This window comes from Mchenga conophoros, linkage group LG5, assembly GCF_057382185.1.
Source record: "Mchenga conophoros isolate Kocher_MC1m ecotype Shallow Benthic linkage group LG5, M_conophoros_male_GT1.1, whole genome shotgun sequence".
NCBI classification, from domain to species: Eukaryota; Metazoa; Chordata; class Actinopteri; order Cichliformes; family Cichlidae; genus Mchenga; species Mchenga conophoros.
Genome location: NC_140530.1, coordinates 36,575,328 through 36,598,530, shown reverse-complemented (window position 1 = coordinate 36,598,530; position 23,203 = coordinate 36,575,328). Strand labels below are relative to the sequence as shown.

Genomic DNA, 23,203 nt, shown 5'->3' with positions numbered 1-23,203 from the left:
GAGAGTGTTCATATCAGGACCAGAGTTTCCACCATGTCCTCAGGGGCTCAGGATAGGCTGTGCAAGGGAAGAGTTCATATGCATGCAAGGTTTCCTTATGCAGAAAAGACACGACGGTATTAGCACTCATTCTTAGAGCATGTTTTTATGTGTGATTACATTTTCATTGTACTGGTAAACACAAATATAGAATTTTGAATCACTAGCAGACATTTAATTAATCTTTCAGAATACAAATAAAAGCAAATTAGCTCCTGGTTTGCTCAACCTGCACTTTGCCTGCTACCATGAATTATGGATTCTTTTTTTAAAAGTTCTTTTGATCAAATTTTTCATAAAACAAGCTAAATCCTAAACCAGTGATTTCAAACAGCATCTAGCTCACGTTATAGCAGCATTATAGTGTGTTGTAAACCTTCTATTTCAAAACTGAGTGAAGAGAGAGGAGCCACTCTACTACACAGGCAAAGAAAAATCTCCATTAAATCTTTACGAGTATAAGGAAGAATAAAAAAATAGAAAAGGAAGCTTACAAGGCGGGTAGGTGCTTAATGGGAAGCATGATGAAATAAGAATGAGCAAATCTTCCACCTGATATGTAGCTATTCTGTGGACAAAAGTGATGAAAATATGAAAGGAAAGGAAGGCCGCTTTTCTGTCTAATGCACAGAAAAATATTTCTTCACATTTACAGATTAATTCTGTTCATAATTTTGCAGTTTATTCATGAACATTCATCTCCATAAATGTTCCTCATAGTGGGGACTGAAGCTCTCATGCTCCCGTGACAGGGCTCGGTCCCCGGTGTGCGCACGTACACATAAACACCGCACACAAGCACACACGTCTCCACTGTGGTAACCAAAGAGACACAACGGCAGCATGTGCCGAATAGACAGGGAGGAGACCGAAGAGAGGGCAAAATGGAAGAATGGTGTGACATGGCAAATATAGTTAGTGCAAAAATATAATCAGTGAGGGCCACCTAAAATTAGCAACAAGCACTTCCAGCTCCGTACAACTGGAGTGCATCATTTAAACTGTCCATGAAATATGGAGAGGACAGGACTATCATCCAGGGAGAGAGGATGAGGGCAAGTGAGGATGGAGGACAGACTGGAAATAGGAACTCGGGTTGAATACTCGTGAAAAAAGGGCAAAAAGCGTATTATTGTCTCTTTATTCATGGAAAGGTTGTTAGAAACAATGTTATACAGCATCTATGTATGCAATGATTTATGTACGATTGGATGGGGTTATATTTTAAAAACATATATTATTGTACTCATGATGTATCTAAAGTATAATACTGAGGATGTTACAAAATGCATCTGATTTTTTAAAAGGTTATTATGTAAACTGAGCGCTATAACACTGACATTGTCAAAAAGTACAGCACATATTAAATTAATCTGAATAAATGTTAAACGAAAAGTATTTTTAACAAGGTCTTCAGCCCAGAGTCACAATGAAGGACTTGTACACCTCCCTGTAGGCATTTCGGAGGAGAACGTACGGGAAGCAGCTCTCCAGCATGTCTTGGCTCAAGAACGGAGACTCCTCCACGATCTAAGTGAGTGAGGTTTAAAAGGAGTCGTTAATTGTTCAATTATAAATGCTTTGAAGAAGAGAGGCATTAAAGAAGACGCTGCAGGTCTGACCAGTCATTGTAAAGAGAAAAAAATCCTCAGCTAATTAACAGCCACAGGCTTTTCCATTTAGTCAGATGATAAACTTGCAGATTCCTCTCCGTAAGTTCAAAGCGCATGAATGATTCTCTACACGCTGCCACACCTACCATGTGCAGGAGCAGGTAGATGGACTCTCGGTTTTTGATCTCCATTCTCTCCACATTTTGTCCCAACTGAAGCAGCGTGGACGAGGCCAGCTGTGGAAGGACACGAGGACAAAAAGACGTTTTTGCTGTAATTGTCCTCATTTGTCTTTCACCATATGACTTTTGCATTTGCTGAAAATCTACGCATCAGCTTGGATGAGTGTTGTCTGTGAAGCTGTTTGTTTCAGTGTTTTCTAACCTTCCGCTCTCATGATTTCTTGCTATGACTCAATTTCCACCTACACCACTTGTTGTAAGGAGAGATAAGAACTGTTTGTGTGTTTTTTTCCTTCGCAGACTTAATTATTAAGAATACTTTTAGAGCCCATCAAGCATTTCACATAAAAAACAGCCAACGTCTGATAAAAAAGATGCAGCATGATGGTGCGGGCAGTCTAACTGATCTTTTGTGTTGTATATTTGTTGTTTTACTTATTAGCTTTTCAAAGTTGGGGTGTAAACATAGTGAAAGTCAGGATTTAATTTATTCAGTATTGGTTTAAATCATTCAGTATTTGTCCAAACCACATCACAATCAGCATCTGTGTCACTCACCAGGAGAAACTCTTTGAGCTGCTGCTCGATGTTCTTGTTCTGGATGGTGAACATGGCAGCAGCCAGCTGGTTGATAGCTCTAGCTAAACAGTGGATGTTGTTGTTGTGGCCTAAAGAAATATAAATTAAAAAAAGCTATTACTACCACAGAAAGGATGAATTTGAGGCCCAACGGTTTTGGAAAATTTACTTAATGAACACTTAAGAGGAAGCATGCTGAGCATATTTCCTCTGGCTTACAGGGCACATTTTTTTCAAACATGTCAATGGAAAATCGAGGCAAAGAAAATAATCTGTGACAAATGCCACTCTGCCCTTTGATGGAAATCTGAGCTATTGCTCCTCTTAATGTTTTAGTCTAGGCACAGAGCCAGGCACTTGGGGTCAGCAGGGCCACATGCCAAGAGTAACTGTATCAATGCACGTCAGACAAAGTTATCTGTAAACAAAAGTCCCTCACAGAAACGTGTTTCTCATTAACTGACATGCTTTGCTTCAGACCATGCCAGACTGGAAAGTATGATACACAGAGATGCTAATACGCCTCATGTTTCAGGGCAGAGTACCTCTTTTACACACTATCAGCAGCCGGTAAATAATGACAGGAAGACGGACAGATTAGCCTGGAGAATAATCTCGGTCAAAAAACGATAAGCAGCTGAAAGGAACAAATAAATATTCACCTCCGTGTTCTCGGTTGTAGAACGAGTTGGGGTCGAGGGCTAATAGGGGCAGGGACACGGCAATGTAGACGAGTAACAAACGGGACAGCTTGTGCTCCTCGTCAGGGGATGTGTTATCTGCAGGTTTTTAAGTGAAACGTATAAGAAAAAAGTTAAATAAGCCATTAAAGTGCAATGCACCATATCGGGGGTGCTGATCATAGTTTAAGTGTTACCTGTCTGCATGCTGCGAATAGCTGCAACAAGGCTAGGATCGATATCACATGGTAGCCCTGCAGCAGAAGCCAGCTCATATATGCTCAGAGTTACCTGTAAGGTCACACAGTATTAGAGACAATAAGTGGATGGTGCTTGAATAGAGTGCATTTAATTTTTTTGCATGCAGCATCTCCCTTTTTACCCTAAAGTTTCCCCTTTAGGTACACAAAACGATGATTTAATGACTTGCTTGTCAGAGTTCAAATTTAATGCTTCATTTTAAACGTTTAAAATTTCCTGCATTTCCTGCAGACTGTGGGATCCTGATCTGTGCTTTGCATTTCATAACACAGCAATAACAGTTTACTTTCCAAGGAGTTACACTAAGTCGGCAGTGGATGTCTTTGTCTTGACACACGGCGTTTGATCTTGCCCTATTTCTGGTTGCATGCATGGTTGGCCTGTCTGGGCAAAATGTTTCCACTGATGTGGTTCAGAGAGCAACGCTGCAGCAGCAATCAGACTCTCTCACAGAGGCATGAGGGGGCTGCTGACGTCTTTGGGGTTATCCTGGCCCCGGACTGTGGCACGGCTGTCAAGCCTCAATCAGAAGCCAGACGTAAGTAAAGTGAGGGAGAGTTCATGAGTCACAGTCACACAGATTGGTCCAGAGGGAGATAAGGAATTTAATATGTTTGGTACTTTACCAAAATGTTGTTTCTTTAAGCTCCCCAGCTCAGATCTACTGTTGTTCTCCATCTGTTATTTTAATATATAAATTATGGAGCACCCGTACATGCTATATTCTATACTCATAAACAAGTAAATAATGATACATTTGCATTGCATTTGGAGTGTTAATACAATAACAGTGTTCATTTTTTCCACAGTGACACAACCCAAGGTCGATCAGCTGCGATGTGATGATTCACAGGCCATGAAAATTTGATTACTACACATTCGTTCTTGAGTGAGATCTCCATATATGGATGTGTTTTTCTAGCTGTAGGGTAAAAGCTGGGATTTACCTGGATGTCAGCTTCAGGGTTGCTGAAGTCTCTCAGGCACTGAATGGGTCCCGTCAGGTAGGGGCAGTGTTTATGCAGGATCTAAATTATAGAGTTATATGATGAAATATTACTGAGATCATATCTCAAGAAAGAAAAACACCTTTTTATATTAAGAGCTTTTTTCGAGAAGTTATTATTCATCTATCATGTGTAGTCTTCATTCTAGTGCAGAAGAAATGCCGTTTTAGTGTAAAATTATACGAATCATGGGGAAAAAAACCTTGAAATGAAGTGAATCTAAACTATATTCTAATCAATTTCATCATAAGATAAGTTATTTTATCATAATCCTGTTGGACATTACATCTTTCAGGCATTCCTGGACCATGGCTCTGAAGGACAGAATCACACCGATGATGGTCATCCTCTTCAGCACGTTCTCTCCACCTAGAGGTGCGTATAAAGGACATCGGGGGGTTTACAGCTGTGCTCCTGCAGCGTTTCATGCATACTCAAGCACAAGTAGAACGAGCAGACAATCCATGGTTTACATTACTGTGGGCAATTCTGTCGCTAATCATGGCTCAAGTGAACATGCTATTATAAACTATAACAGGTGAACTTGTGAAACTGGGACAAGAATGCCACTCAGGTAAAGGTGGTCAACTTACAAGATTATACACAGAGTTTTTATTTCCTGTTCAGTATATTTTTAATATTATCACGATTATTATTATTATCCATCCATCCATCCATTGTCTTCCACTTATCGTTGTTGTGTGGATATGTACATTGTTAAATTGTTATCTCCTCGCTGTGCTCCATCCTCCAGTTCTCACCTGTCAGCCTCTTTTTCAGATTGACCATTTCCTCAGGTTTGTCAAAGTTGTTCTTCATTTGTACCAGGACATCCATGTTCTCAACCACCATTTTCTACCAGCAGAGAAGGAAGCAAAATAAGTGCTAACAGTTGGATGTTAAAACAGGGAGAGGTCAAAGGTGTGAAAGAGCTGTGTGGCAGCATCGTTTCATTTCAATCATAGGTGTAAAGTGGTGAGCCAGTACAGTACAGCTGCATTAACCCCTCTCTCATGTGTGAGAGTCTATTGTTTCTCCACCAAAGCATGAGCGAAGACAAGTGTTATTAGTGGTCTGTCCTCTCTGCTAGACTACAGAAAAACCACCAAGGAGAACTGAAAGAACTTGGTGAACAGACCTCAAAAGCCTTTATGCAAGACATAAAAAACAGTGCACTGCACTTGCTGCACTGTGTGCGCCGCATACACACAATCAGCAAAAGCAAAAAATGCTGACGTAAGCAGTAAATGCTGATATGAAAGCCACACCTGTGCTTTCCTAAAACAAAATATGCTCATTTACTGAAATACTAAAAGAAAACAATAAAATCGTTGAAACATTTGCACTGATTCATACTGTACCTTAAGCTCAGTGACTTGAGAGGTGATGTGCCACATCAGGTTCTCGCTCAGAAACTTCAGGCCATATGCACCAATTAGCTCTGCCAGAGCCTGTAACTCTGTTCAGAGGTTAATACGAACAATTTAAGGATAGTGAAAAGCAAGGGATCAACAGCAGTTTAAAGCGGTGCCAGATTCACAAAAGAAAGCTTAGATGAAGATGTATTTGTTTCGAGGAGATGAGAAAAGACACTGCTTAAATTTGATTTGTGAGTGTAACTGAGTCAGTGAGACAGAAACAACTGCAGCTATTAGGCCGTTCACTCGACTTGACTTCTGAATGAACACGGACAAATAAGGATGTGTGTGGCTGAAATTGGAAATAGTTCATGGACAGGCAAGTGACTCACTCTGAGGCAAACAGATACTCACTGAGGAGTAAATATAGAGAACAAAGATGTCATTGTGTGGGGGGGGGGGTGTTTTGTATCCTGCACATGTTTGCATGCATGAGCCGAGGTCTTTAGCGAAGTGCATATAGCCTTAGTGTAGTCATAAAGAGGTACATTACTCCTGCGGGGTGGTGTGGAGGTGGACCCGGAGGTTGTGTGGAGGAGAGACATGCTGGAATAATTATGAGGTATGGAGGGAAAAGTGGATGAGATGATAAGTAATACTGCAATTCAAATTATCCAAGCAGGGCCAGAATAAACTGCATGACACAGCGTGTGCAAGAAAGTACTTCACACCGCCGCAGTGACAAGCTCCACATCCTCTTGTGCAATAGCGCTTCCTCTGCATGCCGTCACAGCAGTCGACGAGACATACGTGATTTTTCTAAACAGAGTGAGTCATCTCATGTACTCTGGAATCACCATCACTAAACTTCCACAGGGGAATTATTTTGAGTCTATCAGGCATACAAACATGGTTTGGCAAAAACCAATAAAAGATAAAAATGAAGAAAAAAGACAAAAAAATAAATAAATGAAAACGTGTCCTTTGTCACAGGATAAAAAGTGTCAGCTGGGGGATCTGCTTTCAGATTACACCCAAGTGACTGAAATTATTCAGGCTACTGTAGCTTAAGTACAGGAACCGAGTGCGTGACAAGCTCATAATAAAAAGTTGGATATGTTGCTATGGATACTACGGCCTGCAAGTCACTGATAAATGTCTTCTGAATTACCAGCCCGTAACGAACCGGGCAATATAAGACTATACAATATATTTCCAAATACATCATTACCACATTCTTTTTTTTTACCCTCGCTTTCACTTTTATTTTTTGTGAAAAGAAGGCGATAGCACAAAAATCTGCAAAAGGCACAGCTTGTAGGACAATTTTTTAAATTATAATAATCAAACTCCAGGCTGACCTGATATATCTGAGAACTCCTCTGCTCTGAAACTTGGTTCCGTGTCAGTAACCTGGCTCATAAAGCAGTGCAGCGTAGGACAGTGGACGATGAGGGAGTTGCTAGCCTGGCGCAGAAGACTCTCGAGGAACCTGGATAAAAGGAAAACCCACAAAACAAGAAACATATGGTAAGTGATAGAAGCTCAGCAGGATTTACCTGTATGCAAAGTGGGTTTCTGTTTGTAATGCATTTCCTACAAGTGTCCAGGAATTAATATACTTTATACATGAATCACTGTATTTTGATATGTGTGTTTAAGTACAGTAGATACACCTATACATGAGACAGACCAGTTTGTGTAGAGAGTTGTAATAGTCTGCCCTCCGTGGGAGTCGAGTGGCTGAGTTTGCTGCAGCAGTACGCTCTTCACCAGCCGGGTGACGTCCACATTGATGTAGCACGAGAGGCTGTGCAGATTGGCTACATAGGCTCTTATCCCTGCCAGGAGGTCAGAGGGACGGGTAATCTCCTGGGTGGTCTGGTTGTAATTGGTCATTCTCACGATGATTCTGGAGAAACATGTTTAACCAACGTCACTTGTCATTGGGCTGAAGTGGACTGAGGGTGGACAGATGGGACCTTAAAATGGGTTAAACGAGCCATGGTGACTTGGCGCTGCTCCAGGGCTTCGCTGTCAGTTTTCTCTTTTTGTAAGACCTTCATTCTCTCACTTTCTGTCCTTGACGTTATTTACAGTTTCAACTAATCACTGAAAGCATGCCAATCGTCAAGTGCGCTGATAATCATCAGCTAAGGCAGCGAGACTGAGCGAAGTATATACAGAGAAACACTGGGTTACCCTGGTACCAAAATCTAATCTAAACAGCAATAAGCACTGAAATGATACAGAGCAAGGGACATGATGAATCTCTTCTGAGATTTTAAGCTGGTAGAACACAGCTTGTAATGATGAGAAAGTGGGGCTCACTACAGAGATGGAGAAGGCACTTTACAAGAGCCAAATGAAAAATCAAAGGCTTGCTGGTTTTTTCTGCTCTCTGTCAAGTCCTGCAAAAAAATTATTACTTTTTAGGTTTAATACTTCTGCAAGCTCTATTCATAATAGAGGTGACACTTCTAAACAGAATGCATGCAGCTCCCATTCAACTAATTTTAACATATAGTGAGCATTGTGTTGATATGCACAATGTTATATTTGCATAGCATAAATTAACATTAGATCTTTTTTTGCAATTAAAGCAATTGTGAGCATTAGATTTCTGCTCCTATGTGCTCGTATATAAAAACCCGTATCCCCACATACTCAGAAAGACGCGTCTCAAGTTGAGATATGAGGAACTCTGTAGGGACAACGATGTGGTCGAAAACAACAAAGTCACCGCAAAGACTGTAGCAGGAGCAGAGCTCTGTCAGCATCAGGTGCAGCTTGTCCATGCTAGAAAAAAGGAGGCAAGAGAGAAGGGAGGGTATAATTGTAAAGACAAATATTCAACAATAACACTGTAAAACATATCTGGTTTATGTGTAAGCTGAGGCTGAGGGGAGGAAAAATGAATTGACAGAATTACAACTTTATTAATGAGCTTTCTAAATTTGGCTACTTACACGATGTGATCAGACGCTGAAAACACTGAAATAAAATGTAATGCCAGTAAAACAGTGCTGTGTGTTCTATCTAAAGGGCGATGGTGCTTCGTTTTTCACATTTAAAGGCTTGACTCAGCACCTGACTGATTCACCTCAGAGGGACTTAAAGTCCAAAATCAATTACACCTTGCGAAAGAGTACTTTCATCCTCTTTTCCTAATAACTAAAAGCAAGAAATTTGCGAGGCAGTGAAAGAACTGATTTGATCCGATTCTCTTGCGTGATTATGCAACTGCTCTTTGACTTCAACGAGCTCTGCTGAAAAAAAAAAGCATTTCCAGAGGGTAATAGGGATGCGTCAGCTAAACTCATTTAGACATACTCAAACCATCTGCCGGTTCAGAAGAGGTGAAAACAAATCATATGGTTGAGAAAGAGATGAAAATAATCAGGGCAAACAAAAAGAAAGCTGACTTGTTAGCGACCGTCCTGTCTTTCCTGAGGCTCTCAGCGCCTGGCTTTTCTTTTTGGACCTCTCCTTTTTTTGGCATCTGCTTTTTTTGCTTTCTGTATCGGGCAGCGCTGATGGTCTCCGCGCAGTGCTTCGGCAGCAGCTGAGGGGTTATCAAGTAGGAAAATGCATGCAAAAAAGAAAGGAGAAAGACAAAGACAGATTGAGAAAGAGAGAGAAGGAGGGTGGTAGAATTAAATCCATGCAAATATAAAGTGACATCTTCAAAAACACATTATGCAACTTTTCATTCGCATTGCAGAAATCTTGTCAAAAAGTAACCGTTTCATCACATTTTTCTCAAGGGATTAAAGAAACAACATGACTTAATCAAATCCAGAAATGCAGACCTGCCTTATCATTTTATTCAAATTCCCAAGTCTGTTCCCTGCCTCCAGCTATGGCAAGTGTGATTACATTTGGATATGGATTTTGGCAGGGCAAATCTGTTAGATAATTAGTTTTTTAAAGCCTGAAATAGACTGGGACTTCACCTGATCGCAGAGGTTGCGCTGCTCAGCACATATCTCTAACACAACAGTGCTGGTCTGCTTGGCTATCTGCTCCAAGAAGGTGACACACAGGCGCAGACTTCTCTTCTCCATTGCCTGTACCTGGAGACACAAGAAACACAAGTGTGTGTGTGTGTGTGTGCTGGCACACAAAACACAGAACATGGAGGAAGGTATGTGCAAACATACAGACAGGTACCTGTCAAAGCACAAATACCTCTACACTGTTGAATGAGCTGTTTTAATCAACTTAAGTACTGCAGACTGAGCTGGGAAAGAGTATAGATAAAGACAATGCACAAATCTGCACTCATTTAGTCACAACAAAAAGAGGTCTCGATTTCTGTGTAAAATTATTAACTTTGTCATCAATGTATAATGCATGCTATAGCAGTCATAAACTACGATTCACCACGAGAGCTACAAATCAACAATCATGTCTGCTGTCCTCACCACCTTTAGCTGGTGATTTATAGCTTCCTCAGCAAGATAACTGAACACTGACCTCTTCTGGGCAGAGAGGGTCTCCACTCTGACTGAAGTGAGCACAGGCCAAAGGGAAGGCCATGAGGTAACGCTTCATGGTCACCTCCTCGCTGCTCTGGGTAAACATCTTCTCAAAGACACGAGGGTAGAAGCTGTAAAACAGAAAAAAGAGTTGTGAGAGAAGAGAAGAGAAGAGAAGAGAAGAGAAGAGAAGAGAAGAGAAGAGAAGAGAAGAGAAGAGAAGAGAAGAGAAGAGAAGAGAAGACTGACCAGAAGATGGACAGCTCAGATGTCTCATACAGCATTTCTTCTACAGCGTCCACCATCTTCGTGTGAAACTGCGTCAAGTTCATCACTTTTGCCAAGTCGGGATAGTCCTTTAGCGGAAGGGGGGCCTTATTCACACTTGTGTAGGCCTAAAAAAGATGAAGATGCGACGCTGATTTCTGCTGCAAACATGCATTTTACCTGAACTCTACATCACAGTCTATGCATTAAACTTGCTTACCTGTAATCTTAGCCAGTCCAGTCTAAGAGCCCTGAAATCAAACTCCTCTTTGTTGTCCACTGCAGGGGAAAAGCCAGTCATGGTCATTATAATTCTGGTTACTGATAAGTGTCTTTATTTGGTTGTTTCCTTGTCTATTCACAGGTAAATGCTCAGTAATGCTTTTGATTACCTTGTTTGACTGAGAGACCAGAGAGAGTTGAAACAAACGAGCTCATTAGGACTGACTCCTCCTCTGGACACACGTACATGTTCTACGATGGAAAAAAGAAAATACTCTAATAAACACTCTAATAAAAAAAACACTGTGTGCTTTAAACTACTGCTTTATATTCACACACATACTCCTACGTTCAGGTACCTGTATGGTGTCGTTGAGAACTAAGGCATCAAACTGTGCCAGGTACTGCACATGGTAACGCTGAACTACGTTGTTGTACTTTCTCATTAGACCTCTTAATTTCTCCATGTAGTACAGCAACTCAGCCAGCTGACTGGAAAATGTAAAAAAAAAAATCGTGAAAAGAATGAACGGACACAGAAAACTGTCATTTGAAAGTTGAAGCCATGATCAGATATACAGTATCAAATCAAAAAAGGTTTTTTTTTGTGAGTGGCATGCCTCATTTATTTCACTGCTGCTGATCTCTGCCCAGCGTCAGCATCACTAGCAGCTACAGCAGCCCATAGCCACGCTTTACTTTCTCTGCACTTACTTGTCAATGTAGTCCTCGGGAACCTTTAACTTTGGCATATTCTCAGAGTGTCTGACGAGCCAAAGGATCTCGTCACGGGAAAATGAAAGAGCCATGAAGACAAACAGCGCCTTGGGGATTTGATTGGCACACAGAACACAGAAGAAAAATGAATGTTAGGAAAAAGTTTCAGATTTGGTTTGGTAGCAGTTAAATTACCATGAAATGTGAGACTGCTGGATGTGTGATGTCTACGGCCAATTATCACAATGTGAATGTGTCTTTGTGAAAGATCTTGCAATAACGACGTTACTGGTCTACCTTAGGTCCCAGAAGTCCAGGCTCATCCTCCAGAACTTTACATAATTCCTTCAATGCCCCTCTGAGGAAATGCCGCCTCTCTCTGTGCATGGCCCCGCTATCCAGAGAAAAATACACAAGGTTACTGGTGTTATAGCTCATGTCACAGATAAAATATATGAAATAAAAACATGCCGTCTCCTGCCAGGCTTACCCATTGACTAAAACATGCTCACGGCATTCCTTGATGTCTGCAATTCGTTTGTTGTATCTGATGAAAAAGAAAAAACATGTTAATAAGATCAAATATTGCTGCGATAATGACAAAGTGTCTTCATTTTCTTTATTAGCTTCATGTTAACCTCAGTCTCAGTTTTTATTAGAAATTAATATATGAAAAGATACTGCACTATAAATCAAGAGGATACTCTAAACATTATACTGCAAATCACACCACAATCACAGAAAGATCTGTTTCTTATCATTTCTTGTTGACCTTTTATCCCTCTATTCCTAATTTCAATTACAGTGCGAGTCTGTTAAGGAGCCAATCTGCTCTGGTCGTCAGCTTTGACAGCTTGAAATCTCAGAATAGCATTATCTCATACCCATGATCTGATTTCTTAATTAGGGGCTTTTTCTCACAGTCCCCAATGCAGAGTACACTATAGCAGCATCGGCTGCATACCCTTTAATGTTGTCGAAGAGGTCCTCTGACACTTTGTGTATGTTGAGGACTTCATCTCTGGTGAGGGTCAGGTAGATGCCGCTTCGCAGGCCCATCTTCCACAGCTCCTGGGAGGCTTGGTTTGAATTAAGGCTGCTGTGGCACAGCAGGAAGCCAACTACAGGAAGGACAGTTAGCAACTGTCATCAAACAGTCTACACAACTGAAGGAATACTGCTAGTTACTATGTTACATATTTCTTTCTTTTCTTTCTTTTCACAACTTGAATTCCCAAAAGTATCTGATATTTAAGCTGAGAAAATGTATCGTTTTAAGATAGCAAGTATGAATTTAACGGCAAGAACACATCTTGGAAAAGCTGGAATGTGGGTAAGAAAATCATAGAAGAAATAACTGATGCTAAAGCTACAGCTGAAGGAGCATTTTACAACTAATAAGGTAAATTTCCCACACTCTGTAACATAACTGGGTTGATGATAGACAGAGATTCACCAGTATACAAAAAAGTGCATCCACAAACTGTGGCACAATTTCAGGATAATATTCCTTAACGTAAAATTTCAAAACTTTCACAAAGATTACATAAAAACATCAAAAGGTTCCAAGAATCTGGAGAAATCTCTGTGTGCAAAACCACGGCCAAAATTTAAAATACGGTGCTCGTGATGTTTGGGCTCTCAGGTGGCCCTTCATTAAAAACGAGCATGATTCGTGAACACTTCCAGAAATCACTGTCTGTGGACACAGTTCACACAAATGCAGGTTAAGATGGATAGATGGATACCCCCATCTGCCCTCTTCTCTGGGCCAGAAGTCGTTAAAATGGGCTGAGGCAAAGTGGAAAGCTTTGGGTTAGAGGAATCAAAATCTGAAATTCTTTCTGGAAAACATGGACACCACATCCTCTGGACTAAAGAGAAGAGAAACCATCTTGATGTCAAGGTCAGTTCAAAAGTCTGCATTTCTGATGGTTATGAGTGTTATGAGTGTCTGTGAAATTGGCATTTTGCACATCTAGAAAGGCACCAACAATGCAGAACAACATATGCTCCCATCCAGATAATGACTTTTTCAGGGAAGACTTTATTTCAGTGCGACAATGTTAAACCGCTGTCATGTTCCTGGGTCTGTCGACCCAGCGTTTTAGTTTATTTGGAAGTTGATGTTTGTTTAAGCTCATTAAGTTGGTGAAGTTCATTTGTTTATTACATTCCCTTTGTGTTTTCAACCCCTGTGTTAAGTAGGGTTGCCAACCGTCCCTTGAAAAACGGAATCGTTCCGTATTTGGAAACAAAAGTATTGAGCTGAAAAGGGACGCATTTTATCAAATGGTTAAAAAAATAATTTCACACACAAGAAAAAGAGCTAAAAAATTCCCCACACTGGCAAAGGTGAAGACAATCAGGTCGCCCAACCCTGGCCACGAGGTGTCCCCTATTTATTTTTCAAGGAGTTGGCAACCCTAGTGTTAAGTCTTTCTTGCCCTTCATGTGTTTCATGTCTTTTGTTAAGTTCATGTCGTCTGTGTTTCATTATGTTTCCTGTTTTATTTTGAAAGAGGTCCTGTGTTCCTGCGTTTAGTTTTACATTTCCCCTGTGATGTCGTTATGTTCATGTGTGTCAGCTGTTTCCCCATGTGTTGCCACTTGTCCTGATAACTTCTTGTGTGTATTTAAGTCCTCTGTCTTCCTGCGTTCAGCATTGTGTCCTCCTTCATGCTGTGTGTTTCTCTCTGCGGCTCCCTGTGTGTGTTTTCTTAGAATCTTCCCAGTTTAGGTTTGGTAAAGTTTTCTGTTCAGCAATAAAAGCTGGCATTTTGAGTTCAGTCCTGTTTCCCTTGAGTTTGCGTTTGGGTCCAATTCCTGCCTGCACACAGCCGAATCATGACAACCACATACTGCATCTAATACAGCAGCATGGCTTCATGCTGTAGAAGAGTCCGAGTGCTGAACTAGCCTGTCTCCAGACGTTTCACCAACCGAGAAATACAACAAAAAAGACCCAGGACTGTGGAGCAGCTGGAATCCAATATCAGATAAGAACAGGACAACATTCCTCTTCCTAAAGTTCAGCAGCTGCTCTCCTCAGCTCCAGATGTTTACTGTTGTTAAAAGAAGAGTGGTGCTGCACAGTGGGGAAAAATGACCCTATTCAAAATTAATCTATTATTTTCGTAATTTTTTCAGTTGGAACATTTGATATGTTTTCTGTGTTCCACATGTGAATAAAAATGGGTTTATGAGATTTGCAAATCACTGAATCATGTTTTTATTTACATTTACACTGTATCCCAATACCTAGGGAACAAACACAGTTTGTTACCATCTCGTTAGTGCTATGAGTCCAAAGCTTGGCTAGTCCCGGGATGGTGTGCAGTATGTCCTTAAAAAAAAATGAGGAAACTGGAAAAGTGAATTACAAAAGAAGGACCAGGCCTGATTAAACTACTATCTACAGAAGACAAACAGTATCTGAAAGTCACGATCTTAGGAAATGATGCAAAAAAAAAGCCAACAAAGATATGACACAGGACCTCAGAGACGCATCTAGAGCTTCAGTTTAACCATCAGCTGTTTGCTGAACCTTCATTAGAATTGGTGTCTGTGGAAGACAAGAAGCCATTCTCATGAAGGGCAACAGGGAACAGAGGCTGAGGTGTGCTGAATTAGCGCCCGGACCTCAACATCACTGGAGCAGTGTGGGATCATTTTAATACAGAACAGAACAAAAGACAGGCATCGTCCAAAGAAGAGCTTTGAACCCTTTGAAGAGCCTCAAATTAGTCTTTATTTCTACAGTGTTGTTTATCACAACACAGTCACCTCAAGGCGCTTTATATTGTAAGGTAGACCCTATAATAATAGAAACAGAGAAAACCCGACAACCATATGACCCCCATATGGCGACATTGGAAAGGAAAGACTCCCTTTTAACAGGAAGAAACCTCCAGGAAAAACAGGCTCCGGGAGGGGCGGGGCCATCTGCCGCAACCATTTGGGGTGAGAGAAGGAAGACTACTTAAAGAAATGACAAGACAGAGAGCCCAGGTTCCTTAGAAGTGTACATACTCAATTTTTAACTTACATGCTGTGTTTTCATTCATGTTTGCACGTTTCTATAAATCACTGCATCTATTTCCCATTTTCCTCACAAAATCATAAATAAATGAGGGGTGGCTTAACTATTACTGTGCACCCATTTTTCTCATGTGTGTTACATGTGGGTATATCCAATAGGTTCTCAAACCACTTAAATTCTGTAACAAATACATTTAAATTGGAAATATAGAAACACTTACTAATAATCCAACGCTCCATTGTCTCCATAGACAGGTATTCGCACGCCATCTGTAGAAGACAACCAACTTATTAACTCCCACAGACTCATTTACTGTTGGCAACATGAATAAAGTCTTTACTTCAGCTGTTATACATCCCTTTTCTATACTGTGTTTTGGTCCTTTTTCATTTGCAGGAGTATTCGCTGCCTTCCAAAGTGTAGATTTTTATACAAGACAAAGTATATTCAATATAAAAAAAAGTTGGGGCATAAGCAGAAAAAAGCTAAAGGCACACAGTTTTCATAATTAAGTGTTTTAAAGATGCAGAATAAAAACAGAACTCACATAAATAACCTGAATAAATGCATTCACTCTTATGCTGGTAGTAAAACATTGTCATATTTCTCTACACCTCGTCTCACTATTTCAAAACAGGAGTTGAGGGTATGAGAGGAAATGAGACTCACAGTGTCACAACAGGCTGAGTCCAGCATGGCAGCTGGAGCACTGAGCAGGCTGAGGAGCTGGGCGCTTCGCCACTGCTCTGCTGGCAGGTTCCTCCGTGGGTAGACCATCTTCAGCGAAAGCAATGCTGTTGTCACAGCCTGACAGAGGGATAGAGGTGCAAAGGACACCGAGTGAGGAAGACGGATGGATATGAGAACATTTTAAAAGCCAAAAGGACGAAATTCTGAGAGAAGGCAATGCTTTAAAAACCTGATAAATGGTAATTTGTTTTGTTGCACGCACACGGGCATATTTCAAGATAACCCATGAGTAAACCCTTTTAATGGTTCATCATTGAAAAACAAAATAGTGGAGAAAAAGGCAAACTATAATAAAACGTTTTTGTTTCATAGAGTGGTGAAGGCATAAAAGAAGTTGGGTTGTTCAGGTGCAGGGAAAAAAGAAAAACACCTTTTATATAAAAGAACTAGCATTTTGCATACTTTACTGTATTTAAAGTTTACCTTTGTACTTGGACAGCTAATGACACATTTTTGAATTTACCTTTGTATGAGGGCCAAACTCCTCCGTGAGCTTCTTCCAGGGATGATCATACTCCAGAAACATCTGGCCAAGCCGAGGGTAGGAGGGGTCACTGTAGGGGTCACATTCAGTGGAGGCATGACAAGAGCAGCAAAGCTGCAATACCAGTGCAGCACAGTACTATTTTAATCCAACTTACAAGGTTTTAATGAGAATAAAAACATCTGCATTAGCCAAACAAAGTGCGGCTTTTAAAGTAAGTAGTAACTAATGCTTAAAGTTCAAATGTATTATAATGATTAGAAAAATTGGAGTATTTGTGGATGAAGCGTTTAGCACTTGAAATTGTTTGCAGCCACTTTAAAAAGCTGCACGACGTTTGCTGAGGCGTCCATCTTTTCCCCACCTGCTTCCATTCGTCATCTCGTGGGCACAGTTGAACATTCCCACCAGGGCCTTCTTATCGTCGATGCGAGAGAGCGTGATGATAACGGAGGTGTACGTGATGATCAGATCCAAGTAGTTTTTGGTGAAGTCAAAGTTGGTTGTCTGAAATCACAATTTTAGTGTCATCATTTGCTCTACGTTCCATTTCAGATATCACATATTAAAGGCAAAAAGATTATTTTGGATGGGTTTGGTGTGAAATATAAAGAACAGGTGCAATTTTAAATGTGGCAATAGCAGAAGAAGATGAAGCTCGGGCGTGAGAAGAAAAAGCAACATAATGTGCAATGTGTAATCAGGCTGCAGGAATAAGAAACACAGCAGCAGTATCAGAGTGACTGGTGACCAAAGCGAACAGGTAACAACTTTAATGTTTTCATCGAAACACTACCCACAGAGTAAATACTTACTATATCAAAGAAACACTGACAGGCGTCTATGGTGTTCAGCAACTCATAAACATGGTCCTGAATGGAAAAAGGAGGATTGGATTACAAATGACAGACCTGCATAATAAGAAAATTTGCCTTTGGTCATTATAAAGTTTAAAGAAAAATTTATAATCATGAATAATTTGTATCATGATTGAAGTCTTACAATCATGATACTCTCAATCACTTATAAGGCAAACTGCAATTGATCGGACAAGGAGTTTGATTGTAACACAGGATAGTTGGTGGCACTACTATCCAACAGGGCTGTATTATTATTTTATTTTTGTCTTGGCATTGCTGCAACCTCCACACAGAGAAAAATGAATATTTTGAGAAAGGTGTTAAAACCACAATGAGCTAACTGCCCTCGGTGTATGCAATATAATCAATTTCTTTCTTAGGTCACAATAAACCACTCTATATGTAAATGTATTCTAATAACAAAAGGTCTGAAATAGTGAATGTGCAGAGCGAACAACGAGACAAACGTCACTCTGTTTACGACCGCCGGCACTGCGCTCTATTTTCAGGTTTGTCTTTTCTTATGCAGTAGAGTGAAAGTCTTGAGCCACCACTCATTTCTTCTATATCCTATATTTTGCTATGAAACCAGGAAATGGGTTCAACGATTTATAACCGTATGCAAGAACACATAGAAATACCACAAATAAGGCCAAAACTGAGTTTGTACAAATATAAAGAGCTTGTAAGTCAATATTCAGTATGATCGCCTTTATTCTTCAACACAGGCTGAAATCTCTCAGACTGTCTTGTAATTTCTTTAACCTCCTAAGACCCAAACTCTTCCATGGCATGTATTTTTAATTTTTCTTTGATATTTGGTCATTTTGGGGCCCGATGAATGTAAAAACAAAGAATTACCAGATTTTTTTTTAACCTTATTTTTGTTTTTAAGGAAAAAAAAGAGCCAAATATGAGGATATTCGTTTAAAATTTTGATAGAACAGTAGCAGTATAATGTCCTCGTAAGTGGCTATCAGGCCCTTCTAGAGCAAAATTCAGTATTTTGGTCTAAATAACCCAAAATGTGATGTCCACATATGTGGACGCCAGGTCCTAGGAGGTTAAGTCGTCTTCAGGAATAGGTCAGGCTTCTCAAAGGACATCACAAATGTCCTCTTAGGATTCTGGATGCCCTTTGTTCCATTCCCGATGATCCCACGCTGCCTCAGTAATGTTGAGGTCCTGGCTCTGGGGAGGACAGTCCATGACTGATAATGTTCCACTGTATATTTTTCTGTTCAGGTCACAGTGTGTTTGCTAAGCTGAAAAATTCATCTGTTGTCAATCAGAGACTTTCCATGGTGGCCTGAAATCACAAGATCCCCAACAGCACTGCTGAAACTATGACAGAGCCTCCACCATGTGTTATAGATCACTATGGACACTCGCTGTTGTACCTCTCTGCTGATCTTCTCCTTCCAGATTTAAGTTCATCACTCTCACTGATTTTCAGTTCCACCATGATATCTGATGGGACTTTGGTAGATGGATGAACTGAAGAGCCAGGTGCACGTCTCGGATTCTAATCCAGGTCTCTGTTGGATTTTTTTCCTGTTTCTTGAGGACTTCATCATATATGTGCCAGGTTTTTGGCTAATTTTCTTTGAGATTCATTTTGTTGGTTTGATTTTATGCTTATCTTTAGTATTTTTTATAGATTCAACTAAAGACATAAGAAAAAGCTGTTCTTTCCAACAAGATAAAAATTGGTTTATGTGTAGATGCTTGTTCAGCCCTTGATTTATGTGTCTTTTTTATTCTTGAATGATTCATAGGTCAATGTTACGTGGCTTAACAAACAAAAGTATTCCTCTGAAAGGGATCAGGTACAACGTCTGGACGGAACAGAAAATGAGTGAAAAAGCAGCCAAAGAAAAACTTTAAGAGGCACTGTCACGGCACTGGGTCTGTAGCCCAGTGTTTTGTGTTTAATTTCTATCCCTCAATTATTGTTAGTCATGGTTTTGTTCTCTTGATGGTTTTCTGTTCACATTATATTTGTTTTTAGCTTCTAGTTTCAGTCACCGTGTCCTCCTTGTGTTCCACATTTCATATCCAGTCACTCATGCCTCTGTGTCAAGTCCGTGTCTCTGTGCATATGCTATGTTAGTGTGTTCAGTTTTGCTTCCCCTTTGTCTTATTTTTGTCTGATTTGTCCCAGCTGTGTTTCCACCTGTTTCCCATCCTCTCATTATCCTGCCTGTGTATTTAAGTCCTCAGTCTTCCCCTGTTTGTTGTTGCGTCCTCTTCATTTGCTGTGTGTTCCTGCATAAGTGCCAGGTTCCCTGGCCACATCATATGATGTCAAGTCTTGTCATTTGTAGTTAAGTGCATGATTCTTAGTTCAAGTTAATCTTTTGTTTGTTTCTTTTTCAGTGATCATGTACCTAGTGTTAGTGTGTATTTTCCAGCAATAAAGCTGCTGCCTTTTTGTTAATTATTCTGTCTGTATCCTGCATTTGGGGCCTACATCCTGCCTGCCACACAGCACAACCATGACAGAGTCTGAATAACCTCCAGAAAGCCTGCAGAACTATTGCTCAAGACAATTTTAAAAAATTATAAGAAAGTCGGGTTCTTTAAAAGCAAAATATAAAGAAATGAGCGGCGGCTCAAGATGTCTTCACAGTTCTACATAAGAAATGATGCACAAGTAATTTTCAGTGTGATTAACTTTCACTTTTTCAATTATCATATATTGTGTTTCAATAACATACTCAATATCAAAAAACAACTGTGAGATTTTAAATGTGAATGAATGTGAGATGATGAAAAACAACTATATTCACCCTGAATTCAATGACATCCAGGAAAGATTCGTAGTAGCTCGTTGTGTTGGACAGCACTTCTGATTTCTGGCGCTGGATGCTGGTCAGATTTTGCTAAACAATAATGGAGACATCAGAGGTTAGATGTGAGGTGATGTTTAACTTCCTCTGTGGTTGATAGTGATTCATGAATTACAAGAAATACATGAACATAATACATAAAGAACATCAGCAAATTGGTAAATACTTTACAGTGCACTGCAAAAAAACACAGAAGTGCTGCTTTCATAAATCAATTTTATGTTCTCGAGAGCTCAAACTTTCATTTTCGCACGTTAATCTTTCTGGTACAACACAAGCAAAGCACTTTCTGGCATATTTAATGATGTTTTCATTTTCATTTCAAGAAACAGAACCTTTATGAACACAAGCCGACAAAACAAGAAGAAAAACATAGAGACGAACATTCGGGGAAAAATACGCTTGAACAAAAGCGGTTTGCACTTACAATGTTTCCCCTGTAGTCGATGTTGGGGAATCTCTTGTTGATATACTTGATGGCAGATTCCATGGCCTTATCTGTCAGGAAGGAGGGCCGCAGTTTGGGATCTCCACATGTCTAGATGAGAGGTGTGGAGATTAAGGACAGGAACATGTACAATCTATTCTATGTCATGTTTTCACATTTCAGTTTCATAGCTTTTATTTTTTGTTTTTATTTTTAAGAGCCGCTTGACGATAGGTAGAAAATGCCAATGACAAGAAAACAATTAAAGTAACTTGGCTTTGCTTTCACTACCCCTTTAAACAACCTCTTGAGCAAGATCATTAACATAAAACTGTTCCCGCAGGGCTGTTTAGAAGCTGAGAGCAAAAGGCTTCACTCAAAGCTCACAAGTGTGAGGGCAGAAGTGGAAAAATGCATTTGTTGGGGTTTTGCTGAAGTCTCAGCTGTTTATCCACTTCCCCTTGATGAATAGCATGCACATGGATGCAAACTGCATGCCGTTTCTCGAAATGTGTTGGTTGTCGGTGTGAATCCATTAGTCTCTCCAGTCATTTTACAATTGCCAAGACTCACGCTATCGACACACATGTGGCTAAAATGATCGTATATTTTTATTTGTTCACTAATTTTACTGCTTTTGTGGGAGTTTTACAGCTTTATGTTCAAAGTAACTGAAATTTGAGTTGACTGACAGCACAGACCAACTTCCTGTTTGCACTTCCTCTCCTCAAAAATACATTCAGCTAGAGCCTCAGTTGACAGTTTTCCCATCTTGCAAAGCCAGTAAACACACAAAGCAGTTCCCCCAGCTCATAGTTTATATCTTTATATCTCTATATCTCTATATCTCATAGCCAGAGTTTAAACTCCACCTTCAGAAAACCCTCCTGAGTTTGAGAATTTGTAAATTTCATGTCATCTGTACTGGTATAGCTCCTGTTTGAAGTTTGTTACTTCCGTGCATTAAAAATGAAACATGTTCAGCTCTTAAACTATTAGCAAACATTGTTATTGTTTTTATTGTTGCTATAAGGATGTGATCTGTACAGTGAACCTATCACTGCTTTGTAAAGGTTGTCAGGAAACTGAAAGGAAAATGATTCACAATAACTTCAAATCGAATTTACCGCTAAGCACTGAATCAGTGTGTGCTTACGTGTTTGCTCTTAGATACATTTTTATCATTTGATAACTCATATTTACACCAAAATAAATAAAATGAACAAGAAGTTCCTTATTTCTCCTCTTTGTAGTTCACACCATTTGTCTCTTAACTCTTCCTCTTTTTCCCCTCACCTTCTTAATGTAGTTCATTCGTATCAGCACCCCATTTCCTCTCTCATTGAGGATGGTGAGTTTTTCAGCCAGTTTCTGCTGGTAGTCCATGGCTCTGGGCACAAGATGCCTCTCCCTCCGTCCAAGCCTTGGCCTAGTCCTGCGTAGCGGTTGAACCCTGTGAAACAAGTGCACACAAGTGCCTCACCCTCTGACAAGTCACATGGTGTAGGTGGAGACAGGAACTGACAGAGCAGAGAGTGTGAATTACGCATGTTGTGATAATTATATGCCAAAATGACAACTGCAAAAAAAATTGTAAGAAAAAATGATACTGATTTGTGAATTAATGGCAAAAGGTGTTATCTTACTGTTAAACTTACACTGATGCACTCCTTTGTTGTGTGCAGTGCTCATCACCTCCTTTGGCTTTGTAAAAAAAACAAGAACAAACAAACATTGTAAACAGGAAAAATGAAGAAAAGTTACAGTACAATTATATTAACAGCATTTACAATGATCACTTTGAATATTAAACTTTATAAACTATTGAGTTAGTATTGAACAGAAGGAGTGAATCCTCTACTTCAACACAAGGTGGCGATATTTACCCACTGAAGCTCTCTGGGGTGACTAAATGGGCTCTCAGCTATGCAATCAATGTGCAGCTGCTCATGAGAACACAACAACATTATGCACAGATCCTAAAAACTGCATGATACTTAATCATTTCCAGAAGTACTAAAATACCTTTTCCAATATAGATTTACAGTGAATTACACTGTGTGCTGCAATTTACGGCTCCAATTAGTCAAGGGATACTTTACATCTCTTCAGACTCAGACTTTCAGGTGGGGACCAAATAATGTTGCTATTTTACAATCCAGAGCAAAATGATGCCAAAGTAAACCTGACCTTTAAACTTTTGGGTCTAAAATGTCTTTTTATCATTTTATTTTATTAGGCCTGTTTGTGAAATTGTGTCATAATTTCCATCTTTGAATTCCAGTTGTTCTATGAGCTCATGGTGACTCTAACCTTTGACCTTTGAACATAACATTTTTATTATTTATTCTTTGAGTTAAAGGGAAGGTTTGGGACACATTT

The 23,203-nt window shown here is 39.9% G+C and overlaps 1 protein-coding gene across 1 annotated transcript; it reads right to left on the bottom strand.

The window, feature by feature from the left end:
• Positions 1-1,166: 1,166 nt before the first annotated feature.
• nckap1l (NCK associated protein 1 like) lies at positions 1,167-22,294 on the bottom strand. Its single transcript, XM_085275229.1, has 31 exons — positions 22,118-22,294; positions 20,822-20,932; positions 20,335-20,427; positions 17,498-17,554; positions 17,047-17,189; positions 16,662-16,752; positions 16,118-16,255; positions 15,669-15,717; positions 12,371-12,527; positions 11,897-11,953; positions 11,704-11,800; positions 11,404-11,513; positions 11,049-11,181; positions 10,860-10,941; positions 10,688-10,746; positions 10,450-10,595; positions 10,199-10,331; positions 9,676-9,795; positions 9,145-9,284; positions 8,387-8,518; positions 7,413-7,631; positions 7,081-7,211; positions 5,723-5,820; positions 5,123-5,216; positions 4,648-4,730; positions 4,302-4,382; positions 3,291-3,384; positions 3,076-3,192; positions 2,393-2,502; positions 1,799-1,888; positions 1,167-1,569 (listed from the first exon to the last, which is right to left on the bottom strand). The coding sequence occupies exons 1-31, from the start codon at positions 22,205-22,207 to the stop codon at positions 1,453-1,455; spliced, it is 3,372 nt and encodes a 1,123-aa protein (XP_085131355.1). The 5' UTR covers positions 22,208-22,294; the 3' UTR covers positions 1,167-1,452.
• Positions 22,295-23,203: the final 909 nt, after the last annotated feature.

Bases quoted from the DNA above. Each gene is read 5' to 3' on its own strand.
- nckap1l (XM_085275229.1), bottom strand. From the start codon at position 22,207: ATGGACTACCAGCAGAAACTGGCTGAAAAACTCACCATCCTCAATGAG. The intron at 16,256-16,661 runs GTAAATTCAAAA...TCCCTCTGTCAG, and splicing joins AGTTTGGCCCTCATACAAAG to GCTGTGACAACAGCATTGCT. The intron at 10,747-10,859 runs GTAATCAAAAGC...TTTCCCCTGCAG, and splicing joins TGGTCTCTCAGTCAAACAAG to TGGACAACAAAGAGGAGTTT.